Here is a 15,901-nt window from a genome sequence, read left to right on the forward strand (position 1 = left end):
GAAGCAAAAAATACGAATCAGAAGAACAAAAAGAAAAAAAGAATCCAAAAATATGAAGTTAGTGTAAGGGGCCTCTGGGACAACTTCAAGCATACCACTATTTGCATCATGGGGGTGCCAGAAGGAGATGAGAGAGAGCAAGACATTGAAAACCTATTTGATGAAATAATGAGGAAAAAAAAAAAAAGAAGAAAGAATGATAGAAACCTCCCCTTATCTGGTGAAAGAAATAGACTTACAAGTGCAGGAAGTGCAGAGAGTCCCAAACAAGAGGAACCCAATGAGACTAACACCAAGACACATAATAATTAAAATTCCAAAGATTAAAGGCAAAGAGAGAATCTTAAATGCAGCAAGAGAAAAGCAGTTAGTTACCTATGGGGAAAGCCAATATGACTGTCAGCTGATTTCTCAACAGAAACTTTGCAGGCCAGAAGGGAGTGGCCAGAAATATTCAAACTGATGAAAAGTAAGGACCTACAACCAAGATTACTCTACCAAGCAAAGCTTTCATTTAGAATTGAAGGTCAGATAAAGAGCTTCACAGCCAAGAAAAAATTAAAAGAATTCACCACCATCAAACCAATATTATGTGAAATGTTGAAGGGTCTTCTCGAAGAAGAAAGTAGAAGAAGAAGAAGAAGAAGAAGAAGAAGAAGAAGAAGAAGAGGAGGAGGAGGAGGAGGAGGAGGAGGAGGAGGAGGAGGAGGAGGAGGAAGAGGAAGGAGGAGGAGGAGGAGGACGAGGAGGAGAGATTTAAAAAATATGAACAATAAAATGGCAATAAATACATATCTATCAACAATTGAATCTAAAAATCAAAATAAACAAACAAGGAATCTAATGAACAAAATAAACTCTTGAATAAAATGGAACCAGAGGCATGGAAACATGGAACAGACTGCTGGATCTCCGAAGGAAAGTGGGGAGGAGAAATTAACCAAATAACTTACTAGTATATGTATAGATGCATTATCCATGGATACAGACAATAAATAGGGTAGTCTCGGCCTGGGATGGGTGGGATATGAGTAGAGGGGGGCAATGGGGGAATAAAAGGGGGACATATGTAATTCTCTCAACCATAAAGATTCAACAAATAAGTAAACAAATAAATAAATTTGAAGTCACATTTTCCCATGATAAGTGTACAGTAGAATATCATCTCATTCTCAGAACCCCCAGACAGATACAGTTAAATCTAACAGAGGATCTAGCTTGGCTGGGTGGCTCAGTTGATGGGAGCATGGTCCCTTATACCAAAAAGGTTGCAGATTCAACCAGCAGGTGTAGATCAGTGGTTGAGCATTGACCCATGAACCAGGAGGTTATGATTCAATTCTTGGTCGGGGCACATGCCCAGGTTGTGGGCTCGGTCCCCAGTAGGAGGCATTTAGGAGACAGCCAATTGATGATTCTCTTTCGTTATTGATAGATCTCTCTCTCTCTCTCTCTCTCTCTCTCCCCTCTCCTTTCCTCTCTCTGAAATCAATAAAAACATATTTAAAAAAATTAAGATTGTAGGTTCAGTTCCTGGTCAGGACACACACTTAGGTTGTGGGTTCAATTCCTTAGTTGGGGCACGTATGGAAGGCAACTGATCGCTCTCTCTTTCTCTCCTCTCTCTCTCTCCTTCTCTCTCTCTCTCTCTCTCCCTCCCTCCCTCCCTCCCTTGCTGTCTCTCTAAATAAATATAAATAAAAATGTATACTCAGGTGAGGGTTAAACAAAAATTAACCAGGATACTGCATCAGGGACCCATCTGGATCCTCTGTTAAATTTGGGTCTGTAGTATCAGGGACACAAAAGGCATTTATAACTATCTACTCTCCTTCCCATCTCTCCATTTTGTGTTTTTTTCTTTTGGGTATTCCTTGTGCTAATATAGATGGCCCACTCTAAATATATACAACACACACACAATGCAAAAGAAGAAATATTCATGTAAATATGAACCTGACCCTATTAAACACGGAAACATTTTAACTTTCTAGATAAATATTTTCCTTTTATGTGTTACACAGTTCCCTCTCCCAGAGTATACTAAATATAATTTAACTGCTTCTTAATGATTCTGGAGATAGAACTATGGACCTCTGTTATTCCATTTGTGCTGTAATAGTGATTTCTTCCAGGACTGCTACAGTGAGTGCAGATGAAGGTTTACACAAGCTATAACACTATTTAGTAGTAAGGGCTCTATGCAAAGAAATATGAAATTACTACAGTCACACATTTTTGATCTGCAGTACAATTTCACATGGTGGAACCAATAACACCCTACATTAGAGCTCCATTGTCACTGCTCCCCAGTTGCCCCTGTGCTGTGTCTAATATTGCTCAGCATCCCAATGCACCCCCCCCCCCCCCCAAATCTGCTGCTCACTTTTGCTTTCCTTGTGTTTTCTTTTTGTTATTGTTGTTTAATCTCTTCTCTGTCCTTTCAACTTCATGTAACACATACTTCCTTACTTACAACCTCAATATGTTTGTTTGTTTTTCTAATGCTTCCACGTCAAGCTAAACGACAATCATATCCTGTCACATAAAATCACAGGATACCACTGGGTCAAAGAACAGTGACAGACTGGGGGTTTTAACTTTCAGGTTTAACAGTGTCCTGAAAGAGAGGCATTATTGAATATGAAAACCAACATTTATAAAATAATTACACATCCATTATTCCAAAGGTATCTTCCACCCTTACAAAGGATTTAAGAAAAAGTAAAGGGTTTCCTTTTAAAAAACAGATTCCCAGTTCCAGGTAAATCCATCTCTCAGTAATTTATTGTTTGATAGAAACAGAGTGAAAGCCGATTGTTTAAAGCCACCGACATTTGGTCAATCAGAAAGGAAGACAAGATCATAGAATGTTTGAATTGTAGTATTATTTATTCATTCATTCCACTCCTAACTATGGAGAGTCTGCTTTCTGCCAGAATTTTCTCCTTACCTTGAAGAGGCAAACTAGCCCAAATTATTTTCCTAAGATAAAATGTTTTTTCAAAGTTAGCTCAGTTTCTAAAAGTTGGCTCTCACTTGGAATTACACCATTAGAAAAACAAGATTTTATTTATTAGAATATGATTTATGTGCCACTACATGAACATACTGACTGCACAGAGTATATTACACCCATGCGGGTGATCACTCCTAGGCCTTGCCATACAGTAATAGGTGTGACAGAGTACAGCAGAGGCGATCTCACTTGTGGAGTGCTATCTTTAGCAGCTGTTAACTCTGTAAGCAGTGTGTGCCGGCTATTTCTGTTTCCTCACGCATTTCTGTGACCCAAGCTTTTGACCATGATGGGCTAGAGAAACTGACTCCCTTTACCCTTTGGCTTTGGTTTGGTTCAGCCAGTGGCAGGCTCTGGCAGAACTGAAGGGAGACGAGTGAGGTTGAAGTAGGTTTTCCCCTCCTCTCTCTGTCCTTAGGCTCTGAGTTGGGTGTAGCTGGTTTACTATGGTGTCTGCCAGGCAGACCTCCTCTGCAGCTACACTTCTCTCTCCAGGTTCCAGTAATTGCTTCTTCCTCTTGCCCCGTCAGACCTAGGATGGAGCAGGCGCTGGCCAGGGAGTTGCTTCACTGTCCTTTGCTTGTGGCAGAACCAGGTTTTGTGGCATGTGAAGCATAAAATAATTTTGAGAGCTTTCTTTAAGAACAAGAACACAAAACACTGGATGACAGACTTAGGGGCAGAGTCTTGGAAGAGGCCATATGAGCGAAGAACCCCGAAGCTTAAGCGTCTTTCACCTCTTGTTTTCCTTAAAACCTGCCCACACTTTGTCAACAACCCTCATTACCTTCCTCGGTAACCCTGGTTGAGTGTGCCGTTTCCTGTGCTGGAAACTAATATTGACTGTCTGTCTAATTACAGGTAACAAGTAATGCAGAATGTTTCCCTATATGTAAATTGAACAGTTCCTCAAACATTTTCTTTTTCTCACAAAGATAACGATCATGTTGATTAATGTGCTTTATAGTAGAGATGCATAGTCCTAATTTGGTGAATAGTTTCTTTCTTATGTGTAACTAAGAGGAGATACAGAAATTTGAAATTTATAGCAAACTATTTCTTACGGCAAAGGACCTGAATAGACACTTCTCCAAAGAGCACAAATGGCCAATAGACATATGAAAAGTTGCTCAAAGTCACTAATCATCAGAGAAATGCAAATTAAAACCACAATGAGACATCACCTCACACCTGCCAGAATGGCTATCATCAATAAACTCACAAAAGACAAGTGTTGGCGAAGATGTGGAGAAAAGGGAACTGCTGTGTACTTTTGGGGGGAATGCAGATTGGTGCAGCCACTGTGGAAAATAGTATGGCATTTCCCAAGAAAAATAAAAAATGGAACTGCCTTATGACCCAGTGATTTCACTTCCGAAGAAACCTGAAACACTGATTCAAAAGAATACATGCACCACTATGTTCACTGAAGCATTATTTACAATAGCCAAGATTTGGAAGCAGCCCAAGGCACATAAGTAGAGGAGTGGATTAAAAATATGAATTACACAGTGGAATTCTACTTGGCCATAAGAAAGAAGAAAATCTTACCTTTTGTGATAGCAAGAAGGGCCTAGAGGGCATCATCCTCAGTGAAATAAGCCAGTCAGAGAAAGACAAATACTATATGATTTCACTTATATGTGGAATCTAATAAACAAAACAGAAACAAACCCAGATACAGAGAACAGACTGACAACTGTCAGAAGGGAAATAGATGAAGTGATTAAGCAAAAAACCCTACAAACTCATGGACACAAACAACAGTATGGTGATTATCAGAGGGGAAGGGGAGGGGGAAGGTAGAAAAGGGAAAAAGGGGAATAAATGGTGATGGAAGGAGACTAGACTTTCAATGATGAGCGCTCAATGCAATGTGCAGAATTGTACATTTGAAACCTATATAATTTTATTGGCCAATGTAACACCAATACATTCCATTAAAAATGTTTGGCAGGCCCTAGCTGGTTTTGCTCAGTGGATAGAGCATTGCCCACGGACTGAAGGACCCCTGGTTTGATTCTGGTCAAGGTCAAGTTTGTACCTAGGTTGCAGGTTTCCTGGCCCTCATCCAGGTGCATGCAGGAGGCAACCAATCAATGTGTCTCTCTCGCATGGATATTTTTCTCTGTCTCTCCCTCTCCCTTCCACTCTCTCTAAAAAAATCAATGGAGCCTCATCCAGTTTGGCTCAGTAGATAGTGTTGACCTTCGGACCAAAGGGTCCTGGGTTCAATTCCGGCCAAGGGCACGTACCTCAGTTGCAGGCTCCTCCCTGTCAGGGCACATGCAGGAGGCAACCAATCGATGTGTTTCTCTCACATTGATGTTTTTCTCTCTTTCCCTCTCTCTTCCACTCTCTCTGAAATCAATGGAAAAATATCCTCAGGTGAGAATTAACCCCCCTGCCCCAAATGTATGGCAGGAAGTAGTGAATTTATTTCAAGAAAATGGAACAATCGTTATCTTTCCAATTAATATATACTTCCCAGAAATATCTCAGTTCTCTGTAATTTCTAGTGGGAATTATTGACCTCACAATTTTCAAAGAAGCAGAATGCATGCTTTACCTAGGAGAGCACAGGAACACCACTAAATGGGGATCAAAACATTTATCCTCTCAAAAATTCCTCCAGTGTCATGGGGTATTGAGAAATTCATATAAAATAATACATGTAGACATGCTTCGAAAATCACAAAGCACCTTAAGACAGTGATTGTTGGCATAATTAATAGCCTTATGTTTTGCTGATGTTTCATAGCCTAAGTTTAAATTATAGAAGCTAAGTAAATAACTAATTAGATTAACTGATGATTCTCAGTTGGTGAGATGAAGATGAAAATAGTCTGAAAATAGCCATATTAGATGCCATTTGTAAAGGAGTTCTATCAGCAGAACTTGGCATATCATTGCTTATGACCACACCTTCAAATGTGCCATGACTAGAATAAAGAAAACAAGCAAAAGTCTACCTTTTTAAAAATCTTTCCCCCCAGATCATAACATATAGCATATATGCAAATGGGAAGAGAGAGCCCCTTTGGTTCACCCTATGTGAAATAGCACTTCATTTTCTATAACCTTATCCTTGTTTATCTTCTTAGCACTTATTTCCTGCACTATACTTCATATTTATTGGTACTCTTTATTGTGTCTTTTCTTACAGAATGTTAGCTGCATGATGACAAGAATGTAGTCCTTAACCCTTTCCCAATTCATGGTACCCAATAGGCACATCAACTGTATTTTCAAGAAATCCCTCATTCTCTCTCCCATGAACAAGTCAGAGCCAGACAACAGTGTGCAGGGGAGTGGCCAATGGCTTGGGGGCAATTGATGACTTCTGAAGTCCGCAGTGAACAATTCTCAGACAGGAATAAAGGCCTGCCTCTAGCCTTCTCAGGTGATTCCCCCCAGATCCAGTTTCTGAATTACTCATCCTCTGGATTGTTTTGAGGCTTAAATTGAGACAGGCCAGTAAGCCAGGACAAGCAAAGCAGGACACCGAGACTGATAGTTAGACAGCAGTTTGCAGCCACCTAGTAAATCCTATCTTCCCTAAACCAAGGACACTTATGAGTAAATGGGACATTTATAATACCTTTTTAAAAATACTTTCAACAATAAAGACAAATTTTTTAAAAAGAAAAAAAAAAGTAAATGGTTTGCACTTCTCCCCAACCAGAAAGTAAATAGCTTTATATCACCCTACCCAGGGAGACAGATAACAGAAATCCAAACAGTGCCATTTGCCAACCACACCCAAGGACAAATGAAGTTAAGAGAATAAATCTCATTTTGGTGCATCAGCATAAAGCTGATGAATATTCTACTGATCCTCCCCTAAGACCTCCCCTAAAAGCCCAGCCTTTAAAACCCCTCAAAATCAAAGGTCCCAGAGTGCACTTTCCCTCCCAGGAACACGCCTGCGCCTCTCTCCCCGACCCCCTTTTCCTCCATAGGCACCCATCTCCTAAACTCTACATCTCCTCAAATCTAAGGGACCCCAGAGGCTTGCAATCAGAGCAGCAATGGGCAGTGGCAGTTCATCTCCGGGAAAACCCTTGAACCTGTCCCCAAGGCTCCCTTCTCTCTGACTTCTTAGTGCACCAAAACAGACCAACCCAGGCTCATTTCCCCAGCCCTTTCTTGTTTCACTGTCCCCAGCTTTTTAAAAAATATATATATATTTTTATTGATTTCAGAGTGGAAGGGAGAGATAGAAACATCAGTGATGAGAGAGTCATTGGTCGGCCGCCTCCTGCACGCCCCCTACTGGGGATCGAGCCTGAAACATGGGCATGTGCCCTTGACTGGAATCGAACCTGGGATCCTCCAGTCCAGAGGCCAATGCTCTATCCACTGAGCCAAACCAGGTAGGGCACTGTCCCCAGCTTTAATAAATGTCCTCCAAAATTCACCTGGACTTTGGTTGTGAAGTTTTTCCTGCATGAAGCCAAGAACCCACACACTAGCCGGCTCTGGGCAGACCCGCTGAGGGCCAGGTCCCCTTTCCAGTAACAAAATGAGGTGTTTGTCAAACACCTAGCACAGTATCTCAGGAAGAGACAGGGAATGGAAAAGGAGAGCTTAAAGGAAAATAAAAGAAATACATATTAATACTGGAAAGTCAGAATATATAAACCAATATAATGAAGAAAATATAAATTATCCTTTATGTATCCATCCCAAAACACCAATATTACTTTTTTTTTTTTTTGGCTCTTTTTGGAAGATTATATAACACTAGAGGCCCGGTGCACAAAAATTTGTGCACTCGGGGTGTGTGTGTGTGGGGGGTCCCTCAGCCTGGTCTGTGCCCTCTCGCAGTCTGGGACCCCTCAGGGGATGACCACCTGCTGGCTTAGGCCTGCTCCCCGGGGGATTGGGCCTAAGCTGGCAGTCAGACATCCCTCTGGCAGCCCAGGAGCCCTCGGGGGATGTCCACTTGCCAGCAGGGACCAGGCCTAAGCTATAGTCGGACATCCTTAGTGCTGCTGAGGAGGCAGGAGAGGCTCCCACCACCACCGCTGTACTGGCAGCCGTCAGCCTGGCTTGTGGCTGAGCAGAGCTCCCCCTGTGGGAGCGCACTGACCACCAGGGGGCAGCTCCTGCACTGAGCATCTGCCACCTGGTGGTCAGTGTGTGTCATAGTGACCAGTCATTCCCAGTCGTTCTGCTGTTAGGGTCAATTTGCATATTACCCTTTTATTATATAGGATAGAGGCCTGGTGCATGGGTGGGGGCCAGCTGGTTTGCCCTGAAGGGTATCCCCAATCAGGGTGAGGGTCCCTCTGGGGTGCCTGGCCAGCCTGGGTGAGGGGCTGAGAGCCGTTTTCAGGCTGGCCACAGCCCTTTCAGGGTGGGGGTCCCCGCTGGGATACCTGGCCAGCCTGGGTGAGGGGCTGATGGCTGTTTGCAGTCTGGCCAAGGCCCCCACTGGGGACCCTCACCCATGAGGGTGTGGCCATCCTGGGTGAGGGGCTGATGGATGTTTGCAGGCTGGCCATGGCCCCCAGCCACCCAAGCTCCCAATGGAGGCTGGCTGGAAGCAGGTATCTGGGATTTATTTATCTTCTATAATTGAAACTTTGTTGCCTTGAGCAGAAACCTCAGCTGGCCAGGGCAGGCAGGAAGCTTGGCTTCCTCCATCACTGGGGCAACCAAGCCTCCTGATTGCTCCAGCTCCGTGGCTGCCGGCTGCCATCTTGGTTGGGTTAATTTGCATACAGTCACTCTGATTGGCTGGTGGGCGTGGCTTGGAGCATAGTGGAGGTGAGGTCAATTTGCATGTTTCTCTTTTATTAGATTACATCCTTTTGTATATGTTGTTTGGTATATTGTTCTGGCATTATATAATGTCATTTTTGTATCTGCTGTTTGGTATATTGTTCTTTTGCTGAAGTCATGCCGATAAATACATATCTATAATAGTATTTTTAATGGTTGCACCGAGTTCCATTATGTCAACATAGCACAATGCCTACAGGTGTTCATTTATGTTCTTTTCTTTTCTTTTTTTCTAATATTTGTTTATTGATTTCAGAGTGGAAGGGAGAGGGAGAGAGAGATAGAAACATCAATGATGACAGTCATTGATCGGCCACCTCCTGCACACCCCACACTGGGGATTGAGCCCACACCCTGGCATGTGCCCTTGACTGGAACCAAACCTGGGACCCTTCAGTCCGCAGGCCAACGCTCTATCCACTGAGCCAAACCAGGTAGGGCTCATTTATGTTATTTTCAATGCATTGCAGACTGCAGAGAAGATATTTGTAGCTTATCTCTACACATATCACTAACTATTTGCATAAGATACATTCCTAATTAATAATCAAGAAATAAAAAGAAAAACCATTGCCTGGCTGAGGTGGCTCAGTAGTTGAGCATCAAACCATGAACCAAAAGGTCACAGGTTGTGAAGTCCATCCGCAGTGGTGGGTGTGCAGAAGGCAGTCAATCGATGTTTCTCTCTCAGGGATTTCTATTTTTCTATCTCTCTCTCTTCCCCTCTCTCTAAAATCAATAAAAAAGGGAGGGGGGAGAAAAGGAAAACAATAATGAGATATCTTTACACACCCACCATATTGGAAAATAGTTAAAAAGACCAATAATAGAGAGGATGTGAAGCAATAGGAACTGTGATCAGTATGTAAATTGGCACCACTACTTTGGAAAGCACTTGGCATTATATAACATGCATATTCTATGAGCAAGTAATTCCTCTCAGTGTAGTCCCTAGAGCAGCAGTTCTCAAAAGTTTAGTTTCAGGACCCCTTGACACTCTTAAAAATTAAGGACCTCAAGAGCCTTTGGTAGGCTATATCTACCAATACTTACCAGGTTAGAAATTAAAACTGAGCAATTTTTAAAATTTAGCACTACTCAGGAAACATTCTATTAATCATCAGAATGTCATGTTGCCTCTGGCTCTCCACTGCACACTTGTGAGAGCATGAGCATAAAAGGCTAATAACATCTCAGCATTATTATGAAAATAGTTTCGACATATGGGCACCTCTCAAAGATCTCAGGAAGCCCCAAGGATTCCCAGGCCTCACTTTGAGAACTGCTGCCCTCCAGAAGCTCATAAACATCGATTCAGTACATATGCACAAGAATGTTCATAGCAGTGCTGCTTGTAATAGCCCCCAACAAGAAACAGACCCAGATCCCATCAACAGTAAAATAAATAAGTTAACAGTAGTGCATTTATAAAATAGAACACAGAAATAGAAATTAATGGACTTCAGTTGCACACAATTGATAGATGAATTTTATGAACATAATGTTGATCAAAAGAATCTACACAAAAAAGAGAACATAAATATATAATTCCATTTATATGAAATTCAAAGATGGGAAAACTAGTTTGCATTGTCTTGGGATACATTCTTATTGGTTCTCTCTTGTGGGGTAGAGGCTCTCTTTAAATTTTTTATATTTTATCCATCGTGGGTTTTTTCCCATTAACTTTTCTTTTTAAAAATATTTCAATAATGCCGAAACCGGTTTGGCTCAGTGGATAGAGTGTCGGCCTGCGGACTGAAAGGTCCCAGGTTCGATTCCGGTCAAGGGCATGTACTTGGGTTGCGGGCACATCCCCAGTAGGAGATGTGCAGGAGGCAGCTGATCGATGTTTCTCTCTCATCGATGTTTCTAACTCTCTATCTCTCTCCCTTCCTCTCTAAAAAAATCAATAAAATATATTAAAAAAACAAAAAAAAACAATAAAGATAAATTTAAAAAAATATATTTCAATAAAATATTGACTAATTATCTTGATTACTGAGGTTTTTGGCACCCCCTTAATCTTTGTTCCTAAGGCAAGTGCCCACTCCCCTCACCCTAGTACTGGTCCTGGTGATGAGGGAGGGGTGGGAGGGGTGATCAGAAAGAGACCTCAAGAGATATATGGGGTGGTAGCATCACAATATTTCTTGACCTGCACCTAGTTATACCAGTGCTTGCTTTAGAAATATTCATTACATCTTATATATATATATTTTATACACTTTTCTGATGCATGCTACATTTTATAATAAAGCATTTCTTTGTTTTTAATGGCATCAAACATGTTTTATATATTTATTGGCATTTAAAAAAAAAACTTTGGGTATTTTATTTATAAACCAAGACTTGGCCTTTTATTTTTACTCTTCTGTGATTTATTTCAGCTAACACTTCTTTTTAAAAAAATACATTTTTATTGATTTCAGAGAGGAAGGGAGAGAGAGATAGAAACATCAAAGATGTGAGAAGATCACTGATTAGCTGCCTCCTGCATACCTCCTACTGGGAATCGACCCACAACCCACGCATGTGCCCTGGCCGAGAATCGAATCCTGACCTCCTGGTTCATAGGCTGACACTCAACCACCGAGCCACACTGACTGGGCTCAGCTAACAATTCTTAAGAAGCAACTATGAGCCAGGGACCTCATAACAGTCCTGAAAGGTGGTAACTGTCATACTTATCTCACATTTGATAAAACTGCAGAGTAAAATATAATTTAAGTGATTTGCCTAAGGTCATGCAGGGCTGGTGGGACCAGAAGATGCACATTCCTCTCCTATGTCCAGCTCTGGTCCTTTTGGTGGTGGTGGGGGCGGGGGCGGGGGGGAGGAGAAGGGGAGGTCCAAGGATGGGAAATGGACAGTAGAAACCAAGGAGCAGGGCTGGGAGGGGCAACTCCAGAGGAGCCCAGAGAACTGCACTGGAACTATCACACTGGGGAGAAATTCACCCGTCAGCTCACTGGGGCCTATTCAATTATGAGTTTTCATTCAGTGTCTAATATCTTTCTCCACTCCCTGGGTCTTCTGGCCCTCTCACTCCCCTGCTTCCTGCCCTCAGGAAAATCCACTTGATTTCACCCTATGGAATTTAATCCAGTTCTTCACTCCTCCACTAGATTGTCCCCGGGGGATTGGGAGTCTGTGAGAAAGTTGTTGCTCCCTCAGATTTGCAAAGTAAAACTTATTTCATCACCTCTCACCACTCTGCTCCTGGCAGGCAGCGTGAGCCCGGATGCCGCCTTTCTGCCTCAACTTGCAGGTTTAGATTGCATTTTGCAAACACTATTCCTGTACAGGCTTGAGGCAGACAAGCCTGTGCGTCCAGGTTGAGCGCTGCCCTAGTTCTGTTTTGCTTGGAGACACAGGCAGCAGGTTCCTGCCCACTTCAACATTTGAATGAAAATGAAAATGTCAGTCTCACTGGCCACTCTTAGTACCTGCAGTGCCTTCCATGCACCTTTATTTCATATTGCAGGGAAATTAAGGGAGAAACAACCTTCAAAATTGTCATCCTGGCCAATACACGTCCTCCTGCAGCTCTACCCACCCTACCCCGGCTGGCTTACCAATACACGTAGGCTACAGTTCAATTAATCTGCGTAGTACATTTCTTAGATATTTATGATTAAGCCTTAAAAAATGATTGACCAAAATGTCATAAAATTCACTTATTAAACTTAAAATGCTTTTTGGAGGTTCATAGTCAAGATGCTTTTAAACCTAAGTGTTCACTTTTTAAAAATTTGCCAAATCATTTTATTTTTATTTTATTTATTAATTTTGTTTTGTTTTTGTTAATCGCCACCCAAGGATATTGTTCCATTGATTTTTAGAGAGAGTGGAAGGGAGGGGGAGAGACAGAGAGAGACAAATCAATTGGTTGCCTCCCAGGGCTGGGGATCAGATCGAGCCTGCAACTGAGGTAGGTGGCCTTAACTGGAATTGAACCCAGAACTCTTCAGTCGAAGGGCCGACGCTCTATCCATTGAGCCAAACCGGTTAGTGCTCCAAATCATTTTAAAAAGGCATTTCTTATAAAAACACAAGGTGTTAAATCTGTGAAGATTAGGAGCTCATCTCTTAGTGTAAAGACTGTTTGACAGTGTAATTATGAAGCCATTGTGACTAAAATATCAAGGAAAGAAAATGGTGGTAGTAATGCCCAACACATATTTGGGGCTTTATATTTATGCCTCTATGATCAAACTAGTGAGCAACATTTAATAGACCTTACATAAACCTATTTTTCTTAAAAGTTTACAAGATTGCTTTTTTCCTCATAACTTATTTTAAGCCACAGCACTTCTTGAATGATGGGGTTGTAAGAAGCTGAGGTCCATAAATTTCTGTGCCCTAATAAAATCTCGTTTGGGGAAAGTATGTGCAATACATAATAAGTCGTTATGGGGACAACGCCCATTGGAAAACTCATTTGAAAGATAACCTACATTTTAAAATAATGTGCAACAGAGTTCTACGTTCCCTTACCATGAAGACAAATAAAGATCATTCCTTACTCTCAATGCAATGCTTCCCAAGTAGTGTATTCCAAGAGGCTGGACATCAGTTTGTCCTTGACATTTGGAAAAGAGGCGGGGAGAAAAGACTTTTTTTTTAACTGAGGGGGGTGGGGGCGTGGAGGAGAGGATTAACTAAATTCTTTATCGCACACTCAACAACAGGTCTGTAGAACTGACAGTGTAAGGCTGGCAGGTGGAACTAATTCAAATATAGCTTGTCAAAGATTACCGGCAATATTTTAAAGATCACATACTAGGCATTTTCACTTCTACTTCAAGCCAAAGTCCCCCAGGGTACTCAGCCTCCCATTATATTCCTTCTACTCACTATTGCTTACAATTTTTAAGCCCAGAGAATATGCCAGCTCTGGACAATAAACACATTGTGAAGTTAATTGATGTCATTAATAATACAACGTAAGTTCAAAAGAAAGTCTTAGTCAATGAAGAGATAACAAAAGTTCAATTAGTTTCTTACCATGATGTTGCTTCTTTTTTGCTTTCTAGAGAACCACCAAGAGAATATGAGAAGTAAAATGTAGCTGCTCAGGCATTACCAATATCAATCTTCTGATTTCTCAAAATAGCCCCGTCTAGTCTTCCTCCTTCCAGCCTACCCAGTTTAACTCTCACCAGCTCCCTGTCCAGCCCTGCTGCTCCCTCCCAGAGGCTGAGCTGAATGACAGATACTGACTGTTATGGGAAAAGCACATTGAATAAGGGTGTGTTTGATTCAAGAGTTGCAAGGGTTAAAGAGGTGCGCCTTTCTTGGGGTGTGACACTGAGCCACAGTAGCTGAAAAGGCAACAGAGGAAGTTTTGAGAAAGTTTCCCTGCATGCATTAAATTATATGGAAAACCTGAACACAGGAAATAGGAAGTAGATAAAGCAAGAAGGATGTTTTAGCTTTAATTTTCTTTTTCTAGTGAACAACATCAACTTTTTTAATGTTGAGTTTTTGCTGTGTCTTGTTTTAACTCCAGCTTTTGTATAGTTATGCTTTTTTAAAAAGATATAAATTATATCCCATAAGCCACATACCATGTAACATTACAAAAAATATGAATGCAACATAATAAAAAAGGCAAATATTATGCCCATCTCATTAAAACCCAAATACTTGATATTATATTCATCAATAAATATAAGTCAGTAATTATCATAACATTTGCTCCAGTTGTTTCTAGTTTGCATAAGTCTTATCAGAGCTTTTCAGTATTTGGTAACAAGTTTCACTCTTCAACAAAATAGTCACACTACTGTGAGACTTATTAATTACTTAAGTATTTATTATTAGGTGATAGATATCAGAAGAAATGCTCTCCTATTTTTTTTTTTTCAGCATGACCATCAGTATTAGAAACATTTATTAAATACCTACTGGCTCATGTCAATGTGCAAGCATATATTATTGATGATGGTGAGTGTATATGTGAGGTGTTATTCTTTTTTATCATTTTAATTTTAGTTTAAATTATGGTAAAAAGCATATAACAAAATATACCATCTTAATCATTTTTAGGTGTACACTTCAGTAGTGTTAACAATTTTCACCGTGTTGTGCCACAGAGCTAACTTTTTCACCTTGCAAAACGGAAACTATACCTCTTAAACAACTCTCCATTTCCCCCTCTCCCTAGCCCCTGAAAGCCACCGTGCTCCTTTCTGTCTCTATGAGTTGGACTACTCTAGGTACCAAACACAGAGTGTTCTTGTCTTTTTATGACCACCTTATTTCACTAAGCACAATATCCTCAAGGTTTGCTCATGTTGTAGCATGAGACAGGATTTCCTCCTTTTTTAAGGTTAAATAATATTCCATTGTACACGTGTACCAACTTTTTTTATTCATTCACCTGTTAGTGGATGTTTGGGTGGCTTCCATCTCTGAGCTGCTGTGAATAAGGCTGCAATGAGTATAGAACGCAAATATCTCTTTTAGGTCCTACCTTCAGCTCTGTTGGATATATTCCCAGAAGTGGGATTGCTGGATCAAAAAGCAACTGTATGTTTAATTTTTTGAGGAACCTTCATGCTAGGTTTTCCTTAGTAGCTGCACCATTTTTACATTCCCATCAACGGTGCTCAGCGATTCCAATTTCTCCACATCTTCATTAACACTAGCTATTTTTTTTATATTAGCCATCCTAATGGGTATGAGGTGTATCTCACTGTGATTTTGATGGACATTTCTGTAATAACCAGTGATGTTAAACATCTTTTCATATGCGCGTATTTGTAGCTCTTCTTTGGAGAAATGTCTATTCAAGTCCTTAGTTTATTTTCAAAATCAGAATATTTGTTTCTTTTGTTCTTGAGTAAGAAAGCTATTCTTTTTAAAAAATTTATTTATTGATTAGAGAGGAAGAAACATCAGTTTGTTGTTCCACTTATTTATGCATTCATTTTGGATTGATTTTTGCAGAGAGAGGAAGGGAGAGGGAGAGAGAAAGCAAAACATCAATCTGTTGTCTCTCCTATATGCACCCCTACCAGGAATCCAGCCTGCAACCCAGCCATGTGCCCTGACTGGGAATCAAACCAGCAACCTTTCGGCACA

At 41.0% G+C, this 15,901-nt stretch overlaps 1 protein-coding gene across 2 annotated transcripts in view; it reads right to left on the reverse strand.

Moving 5' to 3' along the window:
* CRYBG1 (crystallin beta-gamma domain containing 1) overlaps positions 1-15,901 on the reverse strand; it is a 181,178-nt gene that overhangs the window by 59,661 nt on the left and 105,616 nt on the right. Inside the window, exon 1 of one of the 2 annotated variants that reach the window (XM_070417993.1) lies at positions 13,820-13,948. The exons of the other annotated variant lie outside the window; for it this stretch is intronic. Within the exon in view, the coding sequence (XP_070274094.1) occupies positions 13,820-13,822 (3 nt within the window). The 5' untranslated portion in view covers positions 13,823-13,948. Of the gene's footprint in view, positions 1-13,819; positions 13,949-15,901 lie in introns of those variants that run through there. 2 annotated transcript variants of the gene reach the window in all.

This window comes from Myotis yumanensis, unplaced genomic scaffold (genome assembly GCF_028538775.1).
Source record: "Myotis yumanensis isolate MYYU_CA2020_CCGP unplaced genomic scaffold, mMyoYum1.0.hap1 SCAF_6, whole genome shotgun sequence".
Classification (NCBI taxonomy): Eukaryota; Metazoa; Chordata; class Mammalia; order Chiroptera; family Vespertilionidae; genus Myotis; species Myotis yumanensis.